Source organism: Gloeophyllum trabeum (genome assembly GCF_000344685.1).
Source record: "Gloeophyllum trabeum ATCC 11539 unplaced genomic scaffold GLOTRscaffold_00006, whole genome shotgun sequence".
Taxonomy (NCBI): domain Eukaryota; kingdom Fungi; phylum Basidiomycota; class Agaricomycetes; order Gloeophyllales; family Gloeophyllaceae; genus Gloeophyllum; species Gloeophyllum trabeum.
In genome coordinates, this window is record NW_006920415.1 from 806871 (window position 1) to 832396 (window position 25526).

Here is a 25526-nt window from a genome sequence, read left to right on the forward strand (position 1 = left end):
AGCTGAGATGACGCGTTGTCTGTAGTATACCTAGCTCGAGCTCGAGCAATAGGTAGGTGCTCAGGACTCCGGTGCCGTACCTATGCGTGTCCAGTGAATGAAGAAGGCTTGTCCGTCTTGTCGTCTGTCACAGTCATCGGTTTTACGTAGGTGTCCATGCATCCCGGCCATTCCTACTCGTTTATGCGGCGTCTGTCGGACGACGATGTAGAAGCCCGTCTTGACCGGGTGCGACATATATTTAGCTCATGATCCTCAGGCTGAAGAAGTCATAAATGTAATAGAAGCTGGCTGAATATCCTGTTGTGGTGAAACAAGTCACTCCTCAATATTAGAGTGTTTAGCCCAGTTTCAACCCAGCTCACCCTCTACTCTCGCCCCTGTAATACCGCCATGACGCAGACCAAGTTCCGAGTTGCCATAGTGTGAGTTTCTTTATACTTCAGGACTACTGTAGAAGCCTCGGTTTTAATGAAAGCCGTAGAGGTGGAGGAATCGGAGGCCTGGTCTGTGCTGCGGCGCTCTCTAAAGCTTCCGATATCGAGGTCCATATATACGAAGCCGCTCGCCAATTTGGGGAAATCGGCGCTGGCATAGGGATGTACCCGCGGGTGTGGAAGGTTTGTCAGGAGCTGGGCCTCGAGGAGAGTCTGGCTGCAGTGACAAGCGGGGAAGGCTAGTAACGTCAACCTCTTGGTTGGCGCTTTGGTTGAAGGAAAGATCTGCTAACAGGCCCCCAAACGTTCCATATGCGAAAGGCAGACGCTCCGGAGGGACTGGATTTTCATGAGACGAAAGATGCCGGTACGAGAGCCCATTGACCAGACGGGCCACTAAGAGTCCACTGAAGTGCCGCAGGCGTGTTCAGGTCTTTCCACCGGGCAGAGCTCCAGCAAGCGATATTGAAGAGCATACCACCCGCATGCAAGATGCATCTCATAAAGCGCCTAGTCTCCTTTGATGAGCCAGAAAACCTGGAATATCCCGTGACGCTGACTTTCGAAGACGGGACTACGGCGGCGTGCGACCTCCTCATCGGCGCCGACGGTATCAAATCCGTGGTGCGCGCCTCCCTGTTCCGCAAGTGGGCAGAAGAAGCGGCAGAAGGAAAGCAAGATGTGGCTGAAACTTTGCTAAAACATGTTGACCCCGTGTGGACCGGAGTCCTCGCATATCGCTGTGTGATTCCGAGGGAAAGGCTTGAGGCACAAGCGCCGAATCATAGGGTGTTTCAGATGCCTTTGGTGGTACGTACTTGAAGTAAAAAGCTATGCGGCCTTGCTCACTCGCCCACGATTAGTACGCGGCAAAGAATAGGGTAAGATCCTTCTTTCCCGGTTCTATCCGCCGCATCAAAAATGATGTATTCAGCGTGTGGTCACGTATTGCGTATCAAAAGGGCGCTTGGTCAATGCTGTATTCATGTTCACCAGACCGGAACTAGAAGGGAGCAAATGTGACGGACCCACGGTCGCTTCGGTCTCGAAGGAAGAAGTTCTTGATAGGTTTCAAGGACTTGAGAAAGACGTTGTCGACCTGCTGCATGTGAGCCTTTATGTTCTTGCGACTTACGGTGCTTATACCGGACGAAAATTTCGCAGTGTATCGACAACCCGATGCGGTGGGCAATCCATGCGCTCAATCCACTTCCTTCTTTCGTATCCAAGAGAGTGGTACTGCTGGGAGATGCGGTCAGGCATTCTCTCTAGAAATCTAGCTCACTCACTCACGACACCCCCTGATTTGCAGGCACACGCCATGACGCCAAATCAGGGATCTGGGGCCGGTCAAGCCATCGAGGTTTGCCCTTCGTATCTCCTACTGGAAAAGCCATTCAGCTGCCCATTCATCTGTAGGATGCTTACGTTCTGTCCTCCATGCTCACCCATCAGCTCTGCACCAAAGCAACTATCCCGGATGTACTGTCCATCTATGACTGTATTCGCCGTCCTCTTGCGAATATGGTTTTAGAGAACTCCAGGAGTATCGGGATCCTGTGGGACTTCAATCTTCCTGGCTTCACGGACGAGGATGTCATGGCAAGGGGGGAAGACGGCAAGTACCAACCGAATATGGACATCTTGAAGCAGATGGGGCGTAAGGCAGATGAGCTCCAAGAATGGATATGGAAGAAGCCGGCCCAGGCAGAGAGGAACCAAGCGATAGAGATGTTGGAGAGCTTGCCTGCTCTGGCTTCCTGAGAGTCGACTCAAGTTGGATTGCTATGTGTCTCTCAGGCTCCATGCGTTGACTAGATCCTAGTTCAGTATCTGTGGCTAGGTTGACGACGGTATGGACGCATGTTGCATTTGAGACTTCCTCGTGGGCATGTCCAGCAATGGCCATAGGCAAGACATCCATGCAGTAGTACTATGTATGCGCTGAACCGGTGAGATATGTGGCAAGGCTGGATCCAATGAGCGCCCGGCGCCCGCAAGCAAACGCATCTCCAAAGTGATGCAGTGATATTTAATTGTGATGAGATCTGAGTGTGTGCCCCTGCATGCCACATGGAACGGTCACAATTACTCGCCAGTGACAACCAGCAATTTGGAGAGAAAGGTTACCGATTAATGGTATGAAGGTACACCGAGGACCTTACGAGCAAGTGTATAACGTAGCTGTAAATGCTAGTGACTGCGAGCTGTGGCGAGGAAGGCGTGAGATCCGATCGGGACGCCATCAAAAATTCACGATTCAGTATTGCCTAGTATTGCTCGTTATATGGATCAAACTACATAAGCTGGTGCCCCGACTACATAGCATAAACCCTCTTCCCGTCCGCACCCTTTTATGATGCGCTGCATTCCGCAAACGCTCACTCACCTCCCAACAACACCGTTCGACAGATAAGTGGCTGCGCACACCCTCAAGCTCGTCCCAATGCTTGACTGGCAGTCGATACCCTTCGGCTCGCTCCCCATGGCCCTCGCGGACGAAGTCGACGACTGCGCCAAAACCATCCGGCACCAGCTCGACGGGACGGGCACACGCAAATTCTGCCGCGTGCGCATCTCGACCGCGATCACACCCGCCTCAAGGCAATCACCCTGAACCTGCTCCCCGAGCACCGCGATGGGAAAGCGCTGTACGTCGTCGACGTGCGGCGCCGGCGTGTGAAGGTGTGTGTGCGCGCGGGTGCGTACGCGGAGGTGCCGGAGGAGTGCACGGATGTGCTTGACGATCTGGAGGAGTTTGTGATGGAATGGGCGCGGAAGATGGAAGATACCGAGGGAGCCTGCAAGCAGGCGGAAGAGTGGGAGGAGGCTTCGCGGACCGGGAAGGGTTTGGTGGGATTGTCGATCGCACAGCTGGTGGAACAGGGGAGGCAGGAACAGCGCCGCGAAGAGAGGAGGAGGGAGCGCCGGGAGGAGCGACGGAGGGCGACTGAACAGGCTGACGGGGAGCCTGGAGGGCACTGGGGTTATGGCGGGCACGAAACGTAAGCGGGATTGACGTTGCATTGTCGAAGTTCCTCGTGAGCAGCCTGTAATGGTCACACTTGGCGTGTCTAAGTCCGCGTCTGCATCCTTTTTTTTCAATCCAATTATGGTCCCGAGGGCATTGCCCTTATGTTGGACCTTACATACAACATGCTACAATTGATGCTGCAGGACGCGAGAGGGAGACTGAAACAATGCGGTCTGCGTCCTATATTATTACACGTATGTATGTCTATGCGAACCGACAGATACTGTCCGCACAGCACCGCACCAAACCCCGGCGCCGCCCATCTTAATTTACTTCTCGAGTACCATACCTTCTAGATCACGATTTCGAATAGTCGTGGAAGGCGAAAGATGTAAGGCAGGGGGGCATAAGGAACGAAGCAGAACAAATAGATTATTTTTGGCTGACAAGGAAGGTGAAGGTTGGCTAGAGCCTCACATTCAATTGTGGCTACTCAGGAAGGCGGATGCAATCATGGCGGGACCGCGATTCATTGTTCGATATTCAATCCCGACGCCATTCAATTGCCAGCCGTTTCATGCTTGCCTCGAACACTCGACAATCCAATTGAGCGGGCACACCGACTAGCCTGATTCTTCACCCCCAAAAACCCCCCAAAAAGATGCAGAGCCACCGGCTTATTACGCGCCGCAACGATTCATGGATCCTCCTTACCGCTGCGGAAGGGCCACAACCCTCGAAGAAACCACCGCCCACCTTCCATCCCAGCTAGCACGCCTCAATGCTCGACTGGCGGACACTATCCTTCCGGGATCTCGAGCTCCACAACGAATACCTCGCCGATGCAGTCGACGACTGCGCCAAAGCCATCCGGGAAGAGCTCGACGGGACCAGCGCGAACAAGTTCTGCCGCTGGCGAGTCGCGTACCTGCAGGACGGCGGCGACTACACCCGCATCAAGGCGATCACGCTGAACCTGCTCGCCGAGCACGGCGACGGCCCGCAGGCTGGGAAGGCGCTGTACGTCGTGGACGTGCAGCGCAGGCGGATCAAGCTGTGTCGATTCCCAGGCAAGTACGAGGAGATACCGGAGGAGTGCAGGGATACGATTGACGAGCTGGAGGAGTTTGTGATGCGTTATGCGCGGGAGATGGAGGAGGGCGCGCGGGCCAAAGTGAAGTGGGAGGAAGAATGGAAGCGGCTGTCACTGATGACGAAGGACGGGTCCCGCTGCTTGAGTGGGTGATGGCGCGGATGGCAGAAGAGGTGGAAGAGGATAAGCGGCCGGAAGAGCGAGACGAGGCGCGGTGGCGGGAAGAGCGGCTGAGGGAGGCTGCATGGGATGTTGAGACTTACGGTGCGACGGGGCCGACGATGCCGACGAAGCTGCAGAGGACGACGAAGAGGACCAGGGCAACGAGGGTGAGGTGGACGACACGGACGATACCGATGAGGTGGACGACGGGGGCCGGATACACGGCGCGGATGAGATGCGCGAAGGACTGAGATTGATGGCGGGCGCCAAACGGAAGCGAGAGGACCAGGGTAACGAGACGGACGACCCGAACGCCGATGTGGTGGACGAGACGCACGACCCGGGTGAGATGCGCGAGGGGCTAGCCTGGACCAGGATGATGGCGGGCTCCAAACGGAAGCGGTTCTTCTGAAACTGCCTGTAGCGGCGATAACATTGAAGTATAGCATATCGACGGGATCGACACTATATTATTTTCCCTAGGTTGCACAATATATGAGATACATATCAATGGATACTGTCCACAGCCATTAGCCAATGTCGTACCAAACTGTTAACATCTGAGTTTGCGCCGGAACGGCATACCCAGTACGCACAGCTCCTTCACCAACGGACGGGGGCCTATCATAGGAAGGCGACAGGCAGCCCACTCTGGCTCTGAAAGATCGTGCCGGGGGATCCGAACTCTGGCGAGCACGTGGCAAGACGTCGGAGAACTGGATACAACACAGATCACCACGGCTGGCCAGCAGAGGGGCGTGGCATGAGCAGGAAAATGGAATACACGCCAACGAGAGCGATACGTACCCCGAAGGAAATCCGTACGTTCCGCAACTTCGTCGGTGCTCGTGCCGATGCCGCACATCCCTGCACAATGGCCCAAACTACCTGTCACATCTATCACCAATGCAACTGCACTGTAAAGGATGCGGAACAGGGAGCTGGACTGCTAGACTGTCACCGTCGGCAAGTCCGACCCCCTTAGCTGACGTCCATCCCGAATATGCAACTCAGTGCAGCACCCGCAGGAGTCCCAGCACCCATCCACATTGAGCCGCGCCAGACGGCTCGGAATCAACAGCCCCGGCCGCCTTGTGCACATTGTAGCCCGCTCGCGCGGGACGGGTCAGAATGTGCACAAGGGGGCCGGGTGGATGCGTGCACACTACCCCATCCCCTCCGTCCTCTCCCCTGCGTACTCATCCACATCGATCCGTCCATCGTCTCCGGTCTGTACGACCGCAGGAGAAGGCGGGCGGCGCGAGGGCCAGTAAGTGGCCCCGGCCGCCTTGTGCACGTTGTGGCCCGCTGGCGCGGAACGGGACAGAATGTGCACAAGGGAGCCGGGCGGATGCGTGCTCCTCGTGCAAGGCTCGCTGCACATCCCAGACGCGGAATGGGCAACCAGACCTGCATGAGGGGCATGGGGGGAGAGGAGCAGGAACTTGAAGACAAAGGATGGTTTGCTGGCGTCGGTTAAGAGGATGGAGCGTGGGAAGAACGGGTGATGCCAGGCGTAGCACAGCTTGCAGAAGCGCCGCCATAAGGTCAAAATAAGGTCGAAGTCGCCCTCATGGCCAGGGCGAGAGGGGCAGATGACAGGAGCAGGTACTGAGGCTGAGCTGACTGGGAGTTAGTGACTCTAGGCTATGTCTGCATCTCCTCTGCGATTCAAACACAGCACGCCGAAGAATGAAAATGCAGGGCACTGAGAGCATGCCGAATGTTTGTGCCCGGGCCGATAGGCTATAAGTCCCTCTGCGATCCAAGTACAGCATGTTGCACAACTGAAGTCTAAAGGGCAACGCACCGGTACCGAGAGCTTGCTGAAAGTTTGTGGCTGTACGCTTAGACTATGTCCCCTCTGCGATCCAAATACAGCAGGCTGAACAATAATAAAAATACAGCGTGTCGAACGTTCAATGTCGTTGTTGCTGAGAAACAGCCGTCGACACGAGGCGTTCACTCAGACTCAGAAATACTGCATTAGCAACGTGGTGGAGCTCGTTGAGGACTCTTTTGTCATCCTCGAGGCAATTTCGGCCGGAGAAACTGCCATTCTGCATCTTCGGGACGAGAGGCGGCCGATTTGACAAAGCACTGCAAGCTTGATGTCGTGGGACACGGATGCAGACGGATCGCCGAAGAAAGGGAGGCATTTCCGAGGAATGTCGCGACTCAGCCTGCGTCGAGTCGATAGCTATGACTGCCGAGGGATTGGGGAATGCACGTTGGGAAACGGAACTGGGAGCGGCAGAAAGGTCGGTGAAATGAGTACATTTTCAGGCGGGTTTGCAAGATGAGTGTCACACCGAGGAAGGCAGAACGCAGGAGACGCGGTACGGACTTTCCGATGAACGAGAATATAACAACAGCACCCGAGCATTCATGCAGGGTAGGAACATCATTCAAGCGTCATTACAAGGAACAGATAACAGGATTATTGTATGGACGCGCGCGGGCTGGTGATGGAGATCGTCCGCGAGACCAAGTTTACGTTGCGATTGAGTCGCCGGTAAGGACGGGGCGAATCAGTTGAGCGGCAGCAGGAGATTTGAAGGGGGACCATCAGACGATCGTGAGAGGGATCCAAGTATAGCGAGTATATATAGCAGTCGGGCTGGCGTACGCAGAACGCGTGCAGGGCAGCTGAACGTTCGCCTGACGCCGGTACACGACAAAACCCACCGGTCAGAAAGAGACAGAAAATCTGTTGGAACGACGCAGGGCATGCTGAGGCGGATATGAGTATGGTATAGGCTGAAACGCGGGGGCTGGTACTTACGGCCGAGGAGCTGATGGGCGTTGCGGGGTAAAATCCGGGGTAACTCGTGACGTGATCTGTCCTTCCCACGCGTGCTGCCTGGCCGAATACCGTCACATTCCAAGACGCTCTCGCCGACACCGCGCCTCCATTTTGCTTTATATTCCGAGGATGCTCCAGCGGCAGGCCTTTCCTCGCCGGCTCTCTTTCCTCCGCTCTCGAGAAAGTAGCTGCATAACCAGCGCCGCCGTCGTCGTCAACAGCGATGGCGCCTGTAAAACTCCTTCCACTCCTCCTCCTCTCCTTGCTCGCCAACGCGCAAAATGAGGCCCCATCCTCTGCCGTGGCCTCGTCGGCGAGCGTTGCAGTGTCCTCGGCGGCGCCGTCATCGTCCCTGGCGACGGGCTCTGAGTCTGTTGGTGCGTCCTCTGTAGCATCGGCCACTGGCACCGCGACCGCATCCTCGCTCGCGTCCTCGGCTGCCTCGTCCGCCGCGTCCTCCGTCTCTTCTGCCTCCCTGACCTCCGCCGCCTCCGACTCCTCCTCCGCCCTCCCCCCGCCGCCCACCGAATCGACCTACTACGTCATCCCCATCTCCCCCGTCCCCTTCACACCGCTCCCCTCGCCCTCCGACCCCGCCCCCATCCCCGGCGTCTTCCCCAGCGCTGCCCCGAACAACCCGCCGCCCGTCTCCAGCGACCCGACCGTCGTCCCCGACTTCGCCCCCGCGTGGGCCGCCGCGTACGAAAAGGCCAAGGCGAAGATCGCCGGCTTCACCCTCGAGGAGAAGGTCAACGTCACCACCGGCGTGGGCTGGCAGAACGGCCGGTGCGTCGGCAACATCCCGCCCGTCTACCCCATCGAGGGGCGTGGCTGGCCTGGACTGTGCTTGGAGGTGCGCGCTGTCGCTCTCCGCCCTGATCTGATATAATTTACATGACCCAGGACTCCCCGCTCGGCGTGCGCTACGCCGACTTCGTCACCGCGTTCCCGACGGGCATCAACACCGCCGCGACGTGGAACCGCGCGCTCATCCGCCTGCGCGGGCTCTACATGGGCCAGGAGTTCGTCGGCAAGGGCGTGCACGTGCAGCTCGGGCCCATGATGAACCTCGGCAAGAACGCCCAGGGCGGGCGCAACTGGGAGGGCTTCGGCGCGGACCCGTTCCTCGCGGGCGAGGCCGCGTACGAGACCATCCTCGGCATGCAGCAGGGCGGCGTGCAGGCGTGCGCGAAGCATTATATTAACAAGTGAGTTTTGCTTGTGGCCTTGTGTTTTATCAGGGGTTGATGATGGTCCAGTGAGCAGGAGTACCAGCGCACGATGGAGTCGTCGAATGTGGACGACCGCACGGAGCATGAGATATACGCGCACCCGTTCATGCGTAGCGTCATGGCTGGTGTCGCTAGCGTGATGTGTTCTTACAGTCAGTGTAGTCCGTCTCACTGATTGACGCTCCCCCTTGCCTGACGGTGAATGTATACAGACCTGATCAACGACACTTACGCGTGCGACAACGACAAGACTATGAACCAGCTCCTCAAGTACGAGTTCGGCTTCCAGGGATACGTGCAGAGCGACTGGAGTGCCACGCACTCGACCATGAGCGCCACCGCCGGTCTCGACGTAAGTCTCCCCCCCGCACCCTCACCCACCCATGCTCACTCGTGGATGCGAACGACAGATGACCATGCCAGGCGACATCGCCTTTGGCTCGAACACGTCGTACTTCGGCGCGAACCTGACCGCGTTCGTGCAAAACGGCACGATCTCGCCGGAGCGCCTGGACGACATGGCGACGCGCATCGTCGCGGCGTGGTACCTCCTCGGGCAGGACAGCCCCGCCTTCCCGAACGTGAGCTTCAACGCGTTCAACGCGCTCGACCCCGCGACGAACGCGCACATCGACGTCATGGTGCGTGCCCCTCCCCCCTTCCCCTCCTTGTCGCCGGCCGCTGATTGAGAGGGTGGGCAGGACGATCATTACACGGTCGTCCGGGAGATCGGCGCGGCGTCGACGATATTGCTGAAGAACGTGAATGATACGCTGCCGCTCAAGGGTGTGAGGAGTATTGCGATGATCGGATCGGACGCGGGACCGAGCTTGCGGGGCCCCAACGGGTATACGGATCGGGGCGGGGACGACGGCATCCTCGCCATGGGATGGGGGTCCGGCACGGACAACTTCCCATGGCTGATTTCTGTACGTCTGTCCGTGGCCACTGAATGACTGAGGCTGATGCATGCATATACTTGTAGCCGCTGGAAGCGATCCAGGCGCGCGCGCGCCAGGACCACACGCTCGTGTCGTGGTTCCTGGACGACTTTGACTACGCGGGCGTCGCCGCGGCGGTCGCGGGGCAGAACATGGCGATCGTGTTCGTGAACGCGGACTCGGGCGAGGGGTACATCACCGTCGACGGGAACGAGGGCGACCGCAAGAACCTGACGGCGTGGCACGGCGGCGACGAGCTCGTCTTGACCGTCGCGGCGAACAACAATAATACGGTCGTCGTCACGCACAGCGTGGGCCCGCTGATTATTGAGCCCTGGGTGGACCATCCGAATGTTACTGCCGTGAGTGCTTTTCCGTCCCCTGAGAGTCTGAGGAATGGGGTGACTGATGGGGATGGTAGATCCTGTGGGCTGGGCTGTCGGGCCAGGAGACGGGCAACTCGCTCGTGGATATCTTGTATGGCGCGTGGAACCCCTCCGGACGGCTGCCATACACCATCGCGAAGAACGCGAGCGACTACTCGAGCCAGCTCGTCCTCGGCGGTACGCCGGAAGATATCCTGAGCATCAACTACACCCAGGGCCTGTTCATCGACTACCGGTGGTTCGACGCGCAGAACATCACGCCGCGCTACGAGTTCGGCTACGGGCTGAGCTACTCGACGTTCGAGTACTGCAATCTGGACGTGCAGAAGATCTATAATGCCGATAACGGGCTCGATGCAAATCTGATCGCGAACTGGGAGGCGGGGCTGCCAAACCCGCTCGGCGTCGGGTCGACGACGGCGCTGTGGCTGCACACGCCCGCGTACCAGGTGTCGTTCGACGTGAAGAACACGGGGGCGTACTACGGGGGCGAGATCCCGCAGCTGTACGTGCACTTCCCGGCCGAGTCGGGGGAGCCGCCGCAGGTGCTCAAGGGCTTCACGAACTTGAACTTGAACCCCGGTGAGACGCAGCGCGCGACGATCACGCTTAACCGCCATTCGCTGTCCATTTGGGACGTCGTGGCGCAGGGCTGGGTGAAGCCGAACGGGACGATCACGTTCACCGTCGGCGCGAGCAGCAGGGACCCGCGCCTCAATGGCACGATCACTATCTAACGAGATCTACCAAGGATCACAGAGACTACATGACGCTTCGGTGATGGACGAATAGACTCTTTCTAATGGACGGCGGTTAGAGAAGGGTGCCCTAGACAGTAGGACCTTGTTCTTGGTCTGTGTTTGTCGTCGTACTGCTGTCATTTCATTGGACACGCTTTTGAAGGACCAGTCGTTGCTTTGTACACGATGACGTTTCACGAATTGCATTATGGAAAGTGAGGAGTATTGATAGTGGCTGTCCAGATGGATATCTACATGACACAAATCCCGGCGCACCGGCAGTTGTGTCGGTACTCAGAGTACACATGTGCCTCGTCGCACATAAATTCAGTCTTCATTCGGAAGAGACACCCAGGATTATTTCGCCTTCGCAGCTTTGCACTCGGCCCTGTGAGTCTTCCAATCCTCCCTGAAGTACAGCTGTCAGCATCCAGAGACCGGAACCGTGAGGGAAGGTATTCACTTCTGATGTTCCTTCCCGCAGTAATAGATCTTCCTACACCCAGTGCACGCCTTCAAATCGCGCGGACTCCCTGCACGATGCCAAGACCTTCAATCAAGTGCATCTCCCAACCCACCCACATGCGCACTCACCACACTTGGCGCACAGCGCCTGCTTGATCCTATCCCTCCGCTCACTGACCGTCTCGCTCACGAACCTCAGACTCTCGGGGTCGTCAAACTCCCTGACCTCGCTCTGGCCCTTCCTGAGGCGCGGCTTGCCCGGCAGAGCGTCCTCGAGCAGCGCCTCGGGGCGGAGCGGGTGGTTCACGACCTTGGGCCCGCTGCGCACGCTCGCGGCGGAGCGCAGCGCCTCCGCGACCGCGTCCTGCGCTTTCGCCGGGGAGAAGGAGAACGCGTCAAAGTCCGCGCGCGAGAAGGGCCTGCCCTTGTAGTTGGTCGCGCGGATGACCTCGTGCATGATCTCGTTCTGCTCGCGGAGGGTGCCGTGCCGGATTTTCCAGAGATTCTCGGCCCAGGTGCTGTGCGGCCGGCGGGCGGTGGGTGTTTGGGAAGGGAGATGCGAGCGGGGGAACGTACAAGTTACCGTGCCCGTCCTCGGGCGGACACATCCCGCGCCCGTCGAGCACCTCGACGGCGCCGGTGCTCCCCGCCTTGGGCAGGATCTCCTCTACCTGCGACGATGGACGTTACTGTACGTTGCGACACACTCGCCGCTGGCGGAATGCTTACCACGATATCGTGCAGCCAGGTATCGCCGAAATCGTACAGGTACCGCATCTTGTCGCCGGGCTTCTGCAGGACGTGCGCAAGCACGTACTTGTCCGCGTCGATGTAGGATATGACGGCTTTGTCCGCGTGGCACATGTCGATCGCGCGGCTGTCCTGCATGCACGGAGCCATGATCAGCATGCGATGGGCGTATATAGAGAACTGGGCTGACTTTAGGCCCGAAGGCGGAGCCGTCCGTCAGATCCTGGAACGCGAACGAGTGGGCGTTCCTCGCCCTGTTCGTGGTGTTTGTTCAAGTCCGCGCCTCTGCGCGAAGGGGAGAGCGTACGTACCATCCCATGATCGGCTGTACGACTTTGTCCTGGAACGTGTCCAGGTTCGTGCCGCCGGATACCTTGAACCGCCGATAGATCAGCTCCTCGCCAAACTCGCCCCGCCGCTTCTGGTTCTTGAGCTTTTCTGGAGGCTGCGGGGTTAGGGGTATGTCACTACCCGAGACCGTTATGAGGAAGCGCGACGAGGGAAGGATAGCTGCAGGAGGGACTCACAGCATGGTGATGCGCAGAACGTAGTCGCGTTCTTTCAAATCACCCAGGTCCATCTGTGCGAGTGCGGCTTCCTGTACTGATTACGACCATCAGTGCCCGTTCACTAGACTTTGCATGTATGAATGACGCACCTTCTTCTTCATGAGCTCTGCCACGAACTGCTGCTCGGGCCATTCGCCGTAGTTGCGGTTGTAGTACTTCTGGTACTTCATCTGCGCCACTGGCAATCAGCTCACGTATCTGGAGAGAAGGCCAGATACCGACCACCCGGGGGATGCCCCTTGTAACGTCATAGTCAACGCGATACCCGGTTCCCTTCTTGGCGTAAGGGAATACGCCCCAGCCGAGCACTTCGCCATGTTGATTCTTGGGTGGCACGAAGGTGTGCGGGCCTGTGGCGCGGGCTAGTTTAGGGCGTGAGAGCAAGACAAGAGGCGCGGCAACGCACAGAGGTAGAAGACATCGTCGAGCCCATCGCCAGCGTCCTGAGGATGAAGTCGGATGCACTGCGGCACCGTCCCAGGCGGTCTGCGCTGACGCTCGCTGGGTCTGGGCATGCCGCCGTCCATGCCACTGAGTCCGAGGACGCTGGACAGTTCGCTCAAGTCAAAGTCGGAGCCTGAATCTGAGTCGTCTGACATCGTTTGGAAATCCTAGAGCGGGCGGCAGAGGCAAGACTCTGTCAGAGGGATGGCGGTGTGTCTACAAGGTCTCGCAGTGATTGCCGTTTGCAACTCCGCGGCGCTGTAATCCCCTCAACGTCGATCGAGATCTGCAGCCACAGATCTACGCCCTTCCAGCAGCCACTGCCACCTCCCAGGCTCCCATAAAATACACCTGATTTCCCTCGCTAATCTAGAGAACCTCGAATAATTTCCGCCGCTAACGCCGGGTCAACACGCGTCAGACAAGTGGGATTTACAATCATTTGCCCAGTGGTTGTCCAGCCCCACAGAAGCCACAATGCAAAGGAAACTATGCGAATGCACCTACCGTAAATGTGAGCAGCGACGTGTATAGGAATTACGGATAGATCCACGACGCGCGCCTTTGCACTGGGCCACTGGCAGTCACGGCGCCAGCTCCCAGCGGTATCAGGCGGTATCTGTTCACTCCATGTCTATAATAACATCAAACTTTGACATACGTCAGCACGAGTACTTCTGCGTGCTCCTGATATAATCTGTCGGTTCTGCCTATTACTCCAAGCCCTGCTTGACGCGATTCCGCTCGACTTACCACGAATCTCCTCATCGTCGTATATCCCGGACCAGGATCGATCTCGCGCCGTCTTACCGCTCGACATCCTTCAGCGTTCGTACGAATATGACCGCCTACGCCACAATTTGCAGGTCTACCACTGGCAGGGGGATAGTCACATATATATATTAAAATACATTTAGGGTCCCGAGGGCAATGCCCTTATGTTGGACCTTACTGTACAATGATTTACGATCGCTGCTGGATGATGCGGAAAGTGAGACATAAACAAAGTGAAGCTCCTCCTTGTCTGAGGTACAGAGCATGCGGAGCCCATGGTTTGAGAGTAAACAGCGGTGGCAGAGAAAGATGATGGTTCAAACAAGTGAAAAGAGAACAGTGATGGGATCCTGGCCCAGCGCATCAAGATAACCCCTGCAGAGAAAAAAGCTACTGAGCTCCTCCACCAACGCCTGTAGGCTCTCATCTCCCCAAAAGAAGGTGAAACCTGGGGTTGACGCAGTTCCTCCTCTTCGAGCATCCCGAATATAGATGTCGTCTTGAGGGATTAAGATGGGTGATAGGTAATTAATGTTGTGATATGTTGAAGTTCATCATATTCAGGTCTGCAAATCGAGTGATCGTCATGGTTCAGGCGGGCTACAAGGTCTCACCGTAGCTATCCGCGAATCTCTTGGTCTGGTGGACATAGAGTAGTAGCAGTGACTTGACATGGCGGGTGAGTAATGTGGATAGATCAGTCGCTGCACATGGAAGTCTCTTCCTTAAGACATGACGGGCTGTCGCACATGCCGGGCATTGGAGAAGATAGTGGCGGACGTCTTCTGGGGTTCCGGGGCAGTCGGGGCAGTCGGGGCAGTCGGGGCAGTCGGGGCAGTCGGGGCAGTCGGGGCAGTCGGAGGACGCGAGTTTGTCGATGCGGTGGAAATATCGGTTGAGTGGGACGTGTCCGGCACATAGCTGCATGATGGACATCTGCAGGCGCGTGAGGCTTTCGGCGAGGTCCAGGAACGAGGCCGGAGGTAGCTTGCTGTCGATCGCGGCCGTCTTCAAGTTCGCATATCGCGGAGATTTCGTCCATTCGATGTGCCAGGTTTGCTTGGTTTGCTCTCGGTAGGCTTGCTTGAGGGCGAAGACGCTATACGGGAGCTTGGTGTTGCGGAGTACCTGGGGCAAGGGTTTGTCAGCACTGACTTTGCACTCTGCTACTTGCTTGCTTATCCGGCTTGGTCCGTTCAGGGACCCGGCTGCAGGTTCTCTTGCGAGGCCTTTCTGGAGGGTGACAAACCCTTGCATTTAAGCATCCAGCGCCGAGGAATCAACTTAAGCAGGCAACTAGTATTTAGCTAGGCCCACTGACAGAGGATTTAGTCCTCTCGAGCCAGGGTAGGGCTACTAACTCATCCTGCTACGGCCCACTCAAGAAGTCGTTTAACCCAAAAATCCGCGGCTTAGTCCCCTGGGCCACCTTAGTCTCTTTAGTCTCGCCAGGCTAGTTTTCGATCCTTGCATTTTTGTGCTACGAGACTTCTTTAGTCGCCGCGCCATAGCTCCTCTGACCCGAGTCATAGGGGTCGTGAGCAGGGACACCACCGCTTCCATTCAGGAGTCCACAAACATCCCGAGTTTCCCGTTCCCCCGCAGTCGCTTCGCTGATGCCAGCCGGCGCGGATCCGCGAACTGTCAGGGATCTCTGTCTTGCACGGCTAGACCCAGGCCCAGGGAGGCTAGGGAGTAATGGTCCATGCTAACGTCCCAAGTCAGGGTCCCCCCGCGGTGAGGGTTCCCTGCATCAGGAGAGGGGTGGCCTAATCGGCTTGTTTTTATCCACTATTTCCCCTTCTTATCGTCCCCTATCCTTTCAGTCCCTAAACGGGCGCCACGGCGTACCGCGCTCTTGGGAGGTCTCTTTGATAACGGAGTAGACCACCGCACCACCTTCAGCCGAAGCGTCTTTCGCACCATAAAGGGGTAATACGACTCCGTAGGGTAGAAATAAGGCCGCTACCCAAGACTGCCACCTTCCGTGAGTTCTTCTTTCGCACCTGCTTTACTAAGGCAGGGGTGAGAGTCCGGCACCGGGAGTCCTGTTATCGACCCGGTGAGTCGCTTAGCCGCCGAAGCGTTGCCTCCCGCCACCACGAAGAGGGGACTCCGCCAGCGGGGGGAATAGTCATGATGGAGCCCGACCTTGGTGAATGTATATACCAGAGTCATCCTCAAAATAACGAGGATCTATCTCTGGCTCCTTGCTAGCGGCAAGTGAGTTTTTCCTTTCAAGTTGTACCGCGAACTTGGAAGCACGCACTATAGCTCGCGCAACCGCGCAGCAAATTCGGGATCATGCAACGAGTAGAGCGTCTCGTGGTACCGCTCGGGGCTGAGCTCGAAGGACACGGGGAGGTATATGTGCTCTTGTACCTTTTCCCCGACGAGGAGGCCGACTTTCTGGGGTATTCCAATTCGTGGATAGCACGTCGGCGCTTCCGATACCTGCCATGGTCCGCTTTTGGTGCCATGGAGTTGGGGAAGGCGGGGTCTTAGGCTTTCCGGAGACATCGAGGATCTGCGGCGACTTGATCGCGCTGAATAGGTGAAATGTGGTGGGTAGCTGGCAGGTAGGGAGCACGTATCCGGCACTCAGGATAAATGCCTTCCTAGCATGCACGATGTGCTTCTCGCCGGCATGCACGAATTCGGCGCCTGCGGCAGTGCAGTCAGAGGCTCAACAGCTGCTGCGTCCGAGTCTCTGCAGACCACGCGAGAAATGGTGGCGTCTGTCAAGACCTTCTCCGGGGTGATACTGATTCGGGTCGCACTGGCACAAAATAATCGGCGAGCTTCTTCGAGGGGTTGCACCTTGAAATTGGACCTATCCCTGTTCGGCATCCAATACCCCGAAGCGGCGTACGACCGCATCCAGGTATTCCGATCGAGTGGCCGCGGCGATCCACGTTCCAGTTATCTACACCCAGACGTTTAGCATCGTGCGCCGCAAGCAGTCTGTAAGCGCGCTGACATCCCCGCCCGTACGGATCTTGGACCGCCTTCACACCCTTGTTTACCATGCTGAAAGACCTCGCCCATGGTGTGCGCGAGATGCGGTGCGGTGGTGTGGATAGGCCCCGACGTCCTCCGGTACGCCTGCTCGAACGTGTGCGGGTACAAGCGTGTCTTATCCCCGGTTGCTTCCCGAAATCTATGCATACGGAAGATCAATTAGTATGTGGGTGGCGATCGGACGTACGCACGTCTCGGCCTCCAAAGTGTACCGCTGCTATTCGGACCTGTTCCGGCCGGGGTTGCCCAGCTTCTCAATGGCGTCCACGTCGCCAGCGGGGGCCTTGCTTCGAGCGTAGAAGTTCATAGCAAGGATTAGTCTTCCACTCTAGCCGGACGGAAGAAGAATACCTAATCCCGTCCCCCTGGGCCAGGTCAGCACTCTGTCCTCACAATCCTTCAGCGAGACTGTCGAGAAGCACCAGTCATACTACAACAGGATTGTTCTCAGCAGGGATGACATAGGCTATTCCGGAGAAGCTTGCCTTGGGGTCAACGAATGTCCCACCAAATTGCCCGGGGACCATGATTTTCGGGTTGTTCAGATTTGGTGGGCCTGCTTCGAGGACCGCTACGGAGGCGTGCGGCTAGCGTCAATCCTACGGTCTTTCATGGGTGATAAGAGATATGGGTATGTGGAAGAGTATGACGATCAATCGCTGAGAGATCGCAAACGACCACAAGCACCTGACCTTCCCTACCTTCTCATCTTGAACGCCCTCCGGGTGATGTCTTCCTGTCAGAGCACCTTCGCGTTCGCGTGCCAACAATGAACATGGGAAGTCCACTCGCACGACCTCGGCCCGTGCAGCCGTACCAATGAACAGTGAAGACATAGTACAGTTTTGATTTGGCACCAGTCCGACCGCAAAAGAAAGTACAGGTTATTTCAGCAACCCATAGTGACTGGCCCGTAGGGTCCGTCATGATCAGATTCATCACCATCCCAAATCTCCGGGACATCGCCGACGATGCATAGAGTGCTGGGGTTGTCTTGACCTGCGGTCTGAAATGAGCCAATGAAATGGATAAGTCCCCTGGGCAGACGCACCTGGGCAGGCATCCCATGATCCCGAGTCTTCAATGTGGACCTCGCCAGAGGGATGAACGAAGCCTAAGAACATCCCGGGTAGGATGGGGATGTAGTCTTCCTTGTTGTTCACGTGAGTCATGGGATGGTTCGCGTCGATGTAGTCAGCGAAGGCCTGGTTGCCAACCTAGAAGTCCTGGTCAACTTGTCACCCCTGGTCCCAAAGGAAGTAGACATACCCTGGGCATTCCGTAACCGTACATTTTGTAGGTGAGCCCGGAGGGCAAGTGCAAAGGAAGGTAAACCAGATCCAACAGAGAAATTGCGGCACCTTCACAGCAGGTGAGCGTCAATTCAGAAATGTAGGCAGATGTGCAACGCACCAAGGGAGTGTCCGACCATAGTAACGGTGTTCGTGCTATACTTCGACAGTGCTGTCTGGACAGCCGCTAAGACGTCCGTGGCGGCGTTGGCTTGCGCATCTGCGAACCCAGCGTGCACCTCAATAGAGGAGCTTATACCCGGGAATAGTGACGAATCAAGAGTCGTCTTCTCGATATCGGCGTCTGTCAGCAGAGGGAGGCTACCAGGGAACACCAGGGTTAGCTAGGTATGTTTCTAGGTGCGATTAAGTAGGCGACACCTACATCTCCGAAGTGTCCGTGCCTTGATGCGAGACGATCACGGTGTCCAGAGACGGGTCATACCCAACAAACCCTTTAGGAAGTCGCTCATTAATCTGACTAAGCGCAAGGTGTACGGTACTAAGCTTACAGTACTGAGTGGAATCACCATCGCCTCCAGAAGCCACGGGTTCGAACCCACTGTTAGCTTGGCAATTGGCTGAGTTGACACAGTCAGTGCTACTTTCCGATGGGAAACACAACCCGACTTACTTCCGCAGGTCCATGTCAAGGTTGTGGAAGGTGAGCAATACCCGGCGCTCGCATACCATGTGTAAGGCGTGAAAGCTGAGACTTGCGAGGAAGACAACGTCGTTATAGACTGACGCTTCTGTAGATTGGGGGCAGCATCCACGACAGCACCGACCAAGAGCGCAACTGCTAAAGCGAACGAAGCTGCCATCTGCAGAGCTTGGAGTTCGAGCGGGTTGCGCTGAATGTTGTAGGGCTGGCTCGCATGGCCCCTCTATACACCCTGCTGGTATAAATGCCGACACGGAATGGAATGAGATGTAAATAGCTCGACGTATTCCCATAGGATGGAGATGCGATCCCAAAATTAGAACGGAACAACTGAGAAAGCTGCGGAATGATTAATTTGCGTCCACATGGATTGCATAGCAGAAGCAACAAAAAGCAGATGGAGAGTAAGGCTGAAGGGCCGCACGAAATGGCGATGCGAGAACGTGCCACACTGTGGCTACCTTCTTCCGCACGTGTCTCGGAGAGATACAGAAGTTCAGATCAAGACCGTCCAGTCTTCCTGGTGAGAGTATGTGCATGGAAGGTAGTGATAGACCATCACATTGTCCTGAATCCCCGGGGGCGGGAGGGGGGGTTACACAGCATTGCAGCTGTTAGCAACCCGAGCTGAGGATTCCAGGGAACAGTTGAACATCGCAGATATCTCTGTCGTCCAGGTGGTGGGATAACAAGGTATCTGACCTCCTACAATGATTATCAGCCGCGGCCGATTGGTGTTGGGATAACGTGTAAGCGCCGGGGCCGGTTAAGTGAGAAGCTTTGAGAGAGAATGCAGACAGAAGAAGGATGGATGCAATGGCGAATCTCTGGTTGAGTACGGAAGCGGTTCACAGGTCAACGGCGTCCCCAGATGACAGATCCACATGCTACCGAACATGAGGTCCTTGACACGTCTTGACGTTAACGGACGACGTGGACCACGGCACGGCTATCAGGTAAGATGTACCTCTCGTAGCCCTCTTCAGCTGGCGTCACGTTTGTGAGCGACCGAGGGCCGCGGCAGATATAGCTCAGATATCGGTTGTATAGGATGCTATATCAGCCAGAGACCACGGCAAGTGGAACAGTTTCGAAATCGTCGAATTCAAGGGAAGTGACTGCATGAGGTGCACGTGCATAGATACCAGGACAGCGTGTAATATCCTCAGAACTTGGGAGGTGACGAGATATAGAAAGGGAGGCAGACGGACAAAGTGTATGGCAGAAAGATGGAGAGCCACGAAGGGGATTGTCCGGGCTACTTCGGCTCGAAAATTTCCCATGAGCCTTCCTCCCCGATACCATCTCCTTCAGCTCGGGTCACTTTCGCGCACCATGACGATCCCGACATCGTACGCAAACTGGTCCAGGGAGGAGCTGGTGGCGAGGCTGAGACAGCTGGAAGGTGCAGGCAGCGCCTCCGGGTCGAAGTCTCGCGCGTCCGACAAAGACTTCGACTTCGCCGCATATCCGAAGCGAAAGATCGCGCTGAAATTCTGCTACTCCGGCTGGGATTACGGTGGATTGGCGTTCCAGGAAGGCCATACCGTGCTTCCGACTGTAGAGAATGTTCTCTTTGATGCTCTTGCGCGGACGAAACTTGTAGATCCTGCCAAAGGCTTCGAAGGTTGTGGATGGGAAAGGTGTGGTCGGACGGATCGGGGCGTCAGTTCGGCTGGGCAGGTTGTTTCGTTATGGGTTAGGAGTGCACTAGAGCAGCCTGATGGTCCGTCGTATTTGCCACCCGAGCGGAGTACAGTTACTGTCGCACCAGACCCGACCACTGCGGACTCGCAGGATGCTGGAGTGGCGGAGGACGACCCAGGTACTCTGTTTGCTACGGGTACGCCTGCTGATTCCCCTGCTGTTCCTTCTCGAAGACGACCGGAACTTCAATACGTATCGATGCTTAATCGCGTTCTCCCGATGACGATCCGCATACTAGCATGGTCACCTGTATCCGCGGACTTTTCATCACGATTTGCCTGCAAATACCGACATTATAAATACTTCTTCACATCGCACGGACTTGACGTTGGTCGCATGCGGGATGGCGCGCGGAGACTCCTCGGTGAACACGACTTCCGCAATCTATGCAAATTAGATCCCGCGAAGCAGATCACCAGTTTCAAGCGCAGGATCCTCCGTGCGGAAATCTCGTCGGTCGATGGTCGACCCAGTGACCAGGAGACGGGCGAGGACCTATACGTGTTCGATCTGGTGGGCACCGCGTTCTTGTACAACCAGGTACGACACATTGTGGCTGTCTTGTTTCTGATTGGCACTGGTTTGGAACACCCGTCCGTGATTACATCCTTGGTGAATGCCGACCCGAATAATCCGTATCCAGCCTTCCAAGAGGGGGAGCCTGTGCCGGAGGTCGTGGATACGAAACCGGAGTATCAAATGGCTGATCCACTCCCGCTCATGTTATGGGAATGTGCGTACGACGACAAGGACGTATCTTGGCGAGTTACCAATGGTGACTCTGATAGTAACGAGGAGCAGAGGGCAGGGCCGAATGGATCAAGTAACGTCATTCACCAGCTGCACTCTATCCACACTCGGTCACGGATCTACACTGCGATGAACGCCCAATTCCTGTCTGCAGCTCAGCGTTACGTCTCTCCGCCTCCATCTGTACTCCCGCTGAGCCGAACGGGGATTGACCCGACTTCCCACAACAGTCTACTAGACATCCCGCTGGGTGGCGGGACGTACCGGCACACGACCAAGTACATCCCCCTCCTACAGCGCAAGCGGTTAGAACATGTGGATATAGTGAATCAACGCTGGAGGGAAGGAAAGGGGTTAAGGAGAGAAGCGCGCAAGCTTCTCGTCGACCCGGATGCAGACGAATAGAGTCAGGAGCTGCTCGTCTCTGTTATATGACCATGTAGGGTGATCCATGCAGCTTCTATTACTGTATGTCTAGGATGCCGCAGCCGCCGCGCCAATTATAACAGGATATTTGGGTGCGTCTCAATCTACTAATAATGTTAATCTTCTGCTGATATGCTCACGAAGCTGTGTTTCTTTGGGTTTGTCGTTGCGACGAGGATCCGTCTCTTGATTGACCGCTAGTGATCGTTGACCGCGTTCTCCTTGGCAATATGGCAGCTGGTACACCCGGAATGATCTACCTGATACACTCTTAGCTCATGTTATGTGTCTTTCGACATCCCAAGGGGAAGGAGGGGGGCAAGGACAGACCCGAAAAGGTATAGAACACCGCCACGCCGGCCCAGCGGAGCATCCGGATCGCAGGCATCGCGCCGCGGCCGGCGCCGTGGCTGGGAGACGGCTTACGTAACAGGTTGATCCACCCTGGCTCGCTGAGTCGCCGCCCGCCAGTGCTTTCGCTGTTCCCTTTGCCTGAGCCTGCGCCTAGTATATACGCCGCATAAATCTCGAATATCGATTTCCAGCAGGTTGCTCCCTACTAAATTTTTGCAAGGTGTGTTCTTTGGTTCGATATGGGTGTCTAAGGGCGTCTGCCTTATCGATCGGGCGTCGTCGTCGTGGGTGACGTCGGCGCGAACGCTGTTGGGCGGCGGTATTGAGACGCGTCGGACGCGCGACGCGTTTGGGGACGCGGGGCGATTGGGCGCCCATGCACACGTTCTACCCTGTTTGAGCGATGGAGGATAATGGCAATTGGGTTGCTGATAACGTCTCTGCGTGTAGATGCCTAAGGAAACGAAGCAGTCCAAGGTATGTGGGCGTGGACGTGGTGCATGCGCCTGCGTATTGACTTTCTGGCAGCGGGCGGCTGAGAAGAGCGAGAAGGGGTCGCGTGCAAAGGCGAAGAAGGACCCGAATGCGCCGAAACGCGCGCTGTCGGCGTACATGTTCTTCAGCCAGGACTGGCGGGAGAGAATAAAAGCTGAGAACCCTGACGCGGGCTTTGGTGCGTCTCTCTCATTCTAGGGTCGTCTTCCATGCTTATCTATGCTGAGCAGGTGAGGTTGGCAAGCTATTAGGCGCCAAGTGGAAGGAAATGGATGATTCGGAGAAGAAGGTGAGTATATGCGTACATATGGGCGCATGTAGCCTCTTTTCTACTGTCAACCCATGTTTCGCGCAACTGTATGCGCCGTGTGTGGGATTCGTTGCTAACGCGTTCTCCAGCCTTACATCGAACAGGCAGCAAAAGACAAGGAGCGGGCCGAACAGGAGAAGGCCGCTTATGATGTGCGTAGCTCCGTCCAGGGGAGTCCCTTGATCTTACTGACCGCGCTATCCAGAATAAGAAGGCTGACAGTGGAAGTGGAGGCGACGAGGACGACGAGTGATCGTCCCGTCCCTCTGCACATCCTCTCGGACGGCTGCGGCATTTATGTCGGACCGTGTACAGGCATACGCTCTCCCCCCCCTTCACATTTCGCAGTGACTTCCACCGGTCTCGTTTACTCTGCCTCGTTGTATCCGGACTCTCGCCTACCCTATATTCGGCCGTGTCATCGTCCTCCCTCTGCCCCATGCCCTGCCTCTGTACCCTGTTCCCGCCCAGTGCTTTATTATCCTTCATCTGTCTGAATGGACTCTGTATGTTTCATCTCTCGCTGCCCCATTAACCACGCGTGCTCGTCGGCGGTATGTGATTCTCGATATGTAATTCTAGATAATCTGTCCGTAGTCATGGTATGTATCTAATGCTGTGTACTATGTACGCGACCAGGAGTTACCGACGTACACGGCTTCGCCTTGCCCCGCTCCGCGCTCCGTTAGCTGCCTCCTCCGTCATCGCACGTGGGCGCGTGTTATAGTTAGCAGCGTTTCGACGCCACACGCGACAGCCACCGCCCTGTAGCCCTGGTATCCACCGCCGCCGACGTTCACTTATCCAGCGCTCGTGCACATCTGTAACCTACAACTTCGCGTATAATCCTTATTCTGCGCCCGCCATGACCGACACACCGCCAGTTGGAGAGGCAAGTTCAAGTCGTTCTAGCACGCCTCGTTCCAAGCGAGACGTAGGTACCCATCTCATCTGACCTCGACCTTGTCCCCCGCTCAGGCCGTTCCTGCGTCCCAGAAGGGCTCCTGGTCGTCGTTTCTCAAATCGTGAGTCATCTGCCATGTGTCGTGCTCAGGACGGCTGGCTGAGCGATTGGCCCCGCCGCAGTATCGCATCGTTCTCCGGCGACCTCTCCTCTTTGACTGCGCCTCCATTCATCCTGTCGCCCACCTCGTTGACAGAATTCCCTGGTGCGTACTCTGATATTATACGGCTTTATCTATACCCCGCTCAACCGCAACCTTGTATCCAGCATATTGGTGTGAGCGACCAGAGCTCTTCGCCGCCATCGCAGATGCAAAGACAGACGAGGACAGATCACTGACTGTTCTCAAATGGTTTATTGTGCGTGAACGTGCTCAATATCCTACTCCATGTAGTCTGACCTGCGCGCTCGTGGCGAACAGAGCACGTTGAAGGATCAGTACACGTCGCGAAATGAGTCCATGGGGTCGGAGAAGAAGTGAGTCCTCGACGCATTGCATCCTTTCCTCAATTCATTCACCATCCAATATTTAGACCGCTGAACCCAGTGCTCGGCGAGTAAGTTCCTCATTCACAATATCGACCCACTATCCCAATCGGGCAGCTTCTGGCCGATCAGCCTGCAACGGTCATCTGATGCTGCATACACAGGTTGTTCTACGGATACTGGCCGGACAAGAACGGGCGGGGCAAGACGAACCTCCTCGTCGAGCAAGTCTCGCACCACCCGCCCATCACCGCGTACTACATCGCTAACCCGTCGAAGGGGCTCTCCCTCCAAGGGCACAACGCGCAGAAGACGTCCTTCTCTGGTGCGTTTCACCTGCGTCGTGCAAACTGAGGCGTTGCTGCTGACGCTTCGTCCCTGATTCTTGCAGGCGGTAGCATCATCGTGCGACAAGTCGGACACGCCGTGCTGACGGTCCTCCTGCCCTCGGGCGAGAAGGAGGAGTTCCTGATCACGCTCCCGCGACTGCGTATCGACGGGCTATGGTACGGCTCGCCGTACATAGAGCTCACCGATATGTCCTACATCCAGAGCTCCACCGGCTGGCTCTCGACCGTACGTCCCTCCCCTTGCCCCCCGTCCCTCCCTTTCCCCTCAGTTCACCTTACTTCCCTCCCACAGATCGAGTACAAAGGCAAGGGCTACTTCTCCGGCAAGTCGCACTCGTTCAAGGCGACCGTGACGCCGCCGGGCTCCTCGAGCGCGAAGCACACCATCGAGGGCACGTGGCACACGACGAGCAAGGACATCAAGACCGGCCAGCCGTTCCACGACGTCACGGGCCCGAAGGAGGAGGCGACCGTGACGGACGTCGAGCGCCAGAACGAGTGGGAGAGCCGCAAGCTGTGGAGCAAGGTGTCGAAGGGCATCCGCGAGGGCGATTTCGATGCCGCGAGCAAGGAGAAGAGCAAGATCGAGGTGCGTTGTAGGTGAAGGGCGGCGAATTCTCCATGTACTGATCTCGTGCTGTGTAGAATGAGCAGAGACAGCGGAGGAGGGACGAGGCGGCTGCCGGGACGAAGTGGCAGCTAAAGCATTTCGTCCACATTGACAGTGATCCAACGTGTACGTCCGTTTCCCCAGCATTTGAGCCACAGCTGACGGCGCGGCCCCTCTGCCAGACGAGAATCTAGGAAAGCTCTTCAAGGCCAACCCGCCAACGGAGGACGCGTACATCTTCCAGCATAACCCTCCATTCGCGGAGATGGAGTTGCCGGTCGAATCGCCTGCCAAACCTCTGTAGATTGTTGCGGACCAGAAGCA

The 25526-nt window shown here is 56.7% G+C and overlaps 7 protein-coding genes across 7 annotated transcripts; 6 read left to right on the forward strand and 1 right to left on the reverse strand.

Annotated features, from left to right (window-relative positions):
• Positions 1-393: 393 nt before the first annotated feature.
• Positions 394-2201, forward strand: GLOTRDRAFT_93300 (FAD/NAD P-binding domain-containing protein; the record flags this gene model as incomplete). Its single annotated transcript, XM_007867586.1, has 8 exons — positions 394-425; positions 458-620; positions 759-804; positions 859-1247; positions 1372-1545; positions 1602-1691; positions 1750-1800; positions 1857-2201. 8 exons carry the CDS (start codon positions 394-396, stop codon positions 2199-2201), a joined length of 1290 nt encoding a protein of 429 aa, XP_007865777.1.
• Positions 2202-2922: 721 nt separating this feature from the next.
• GLOTRDRAFT_93301 (uncharacterized protein) lies at positions 2923-6146 on the forward strand (the record flags this gene model as incomplete). Its single annotated transcript, XM_007867587.1, has 9 exons — positions 2923-3006; positions 3042-3442; positions 3768-3945; positions 4184-4649; positions 4673-4768; positions 4798-5010; positions 5194-5254; positions 5308-5487; positions 5774-6146. The coding sequence occupies 9 exons, from the start codon at positions 2923-2925 to the stop codon at positions 6144-6146; spliced, it is 2052 nt and encodes a 683-aa protein (XP_007865778.1).
• A 2220-nt stretch (positions 6147-8366) lies between these two features.
• On the forward strand, positions 8367-11590 carry GLOTRDRAFT_75899 (glycoside hydrolase family 3 protein; the record flags this gene model as incomplete). The annotated part of the gene is made up of 9 exons (XM_007867588.1): positions 8367-8680; positions 8732-8856; positions 8917-9056; positions 9115-9345; positions 9406-9633; positions 9690-10007; positions 10067-11180; positions 11235-11304; positions 11366-11590. 7 exons carry the CDS (start codon positions 8367-8369, stop codon positions 10766-10768), a joined length of 2058 nt encoding a protein of 685 aa, XP_007865779.1. The 3' UTR covers positions 10769-11180; positions 11235-11304; positions 11366-11590.
• Positions 11591-17616: 6026 nt separating this feature from the next.
• Positions 17617-19013, reverse strand: GLOTRDRAFT_115978 (alpha/beta-hydrolase). The gene is made up of 7 exons (XM_007867589.1): positions 18721-19013; positions 18599-18667; positions 18472-18541; positions 18208-18407; positions 18064-18155; positions 17846-18011; positions 17617-17793 (listed from the first exon to the last, which is right to left on the reverse strand). The coding sequence occupies exons 1-7, from the start codon at positions 18908-18910 to the stop codon at positions 17684-17686; spliced, it is 897 nt and encodes a 298-aa protein (XP_007865780.1). The 5' UTR covers positions 18911-19013; the 3' UTR covers positions 17617-17683.
• Positions 19014-20085: 1072 nt separating this feature from the next.
• On the forward strand, positions 20086-21883 carry GLOTRDRAFT_75904 (pseudouridine synthase; the record flags this gene model as incomplete). The annotated part of the gene is made up of 2 exons (XM_007867590.1): positions 20086-21725; positions 21778-21883. One exon carries the CDS (start codon positions 20086-20088, stop codon positions 21610-21612), a length of 1527 nt encoding a protein of 508 aa, XP_007865781.1. The 3' UTR covers positions 21613-21725; positions 21778-21883.
• A 219-nt stretch (positions 21884-22102) lies between these two features.
• On the forward strand, positions 22103-23443 carry GLOTRDRAFT_99857 (HMG-box). The gene is made up of 6 exons (XM_007867591.1): positions 22103-22207; positions 22438-22464; positions 22516-22660; positions 22713-22771; positions 22882-22944; positions 22998-23443. The coding sequence occupies exons 2-6, from the start codon at positions 22438-22440 to the stop codon at positions 23043-23045; spliced, it is 342 nt and encodes a 113-aa protein (XP_007865782.1). The 5' UTR covers positions 22103-22207; the 3' UTR covers positions 23046-23443.
• A 327-nt stretch (positions 23444-23770) lies between these two features.
• Positions 23771-25506, forward strand: GLOTRDRAFT_41536 (uncharacterized protein; the record flags this gene model as incomplete). Its single annotated transcript, XM_007867374.1, has 10 exons — positions 23771-23817; positions 23879-23961; positions 24024-24115; positions 24178-24233; positions 24290-24313; positions 24407-24567; positions 24634-24818; positions 24885-25181; positions 25238-25328; positions 25385-25506. Coding segments are annotated over 10 exons (1158 nt in total), but the record flags the coding sequence as incomplete, so codon positions are not given.
• Between the last annotated feature and the right edge of the window lie 20 nt (positions 25507-25526).

Bases quoted from the DNA above. Each gene is read 5' to 3' on its own strand.
- GLOTRDRAFT_115978 (XM_007867589.1), bottom strand. From the start codon at position 18,910: ATGGCAGCTTCGTTCGCTTTAGCAGTTGCGCTCTTGGTCGGTGCTGTC. The intron at 18,542-18,598 runs GTAAGCTTAGTA...GACTTCCTAAAG, and splicing joins TGGTGATTCCACTCAGTACT to GGTTTGTTGGGTATGACCCG. The intron at 17,794-17,845 runs GTGCGTCTGCCC...TTCAGACCGCAG, and splicing joins ATCATGGGATGCCTGCCCAG to GTCAAGACAACCCCAGCACT.
- GLOTRDRAFT_99857 (XM_007867591.1), top strand. From the start codon at position 22,438: ATGCCTAAGGAAACGAAGCAGTCCAAG. The intron at 22,661-22,712 runs GTGCGTCTCTCT...TATGCTGAGCAG, and splicing joins GAACCCTGACGCGGGCTTTG to GTGAGGTTGGCAAGCTATTA. The intron at 22,772-22,881 runs GTGAGTATATGC...CGCGTTCTCCAG, and splicing joins TGGATGATTCGGAGAAGAAG to CCTTACATCGAACAGGCAGC.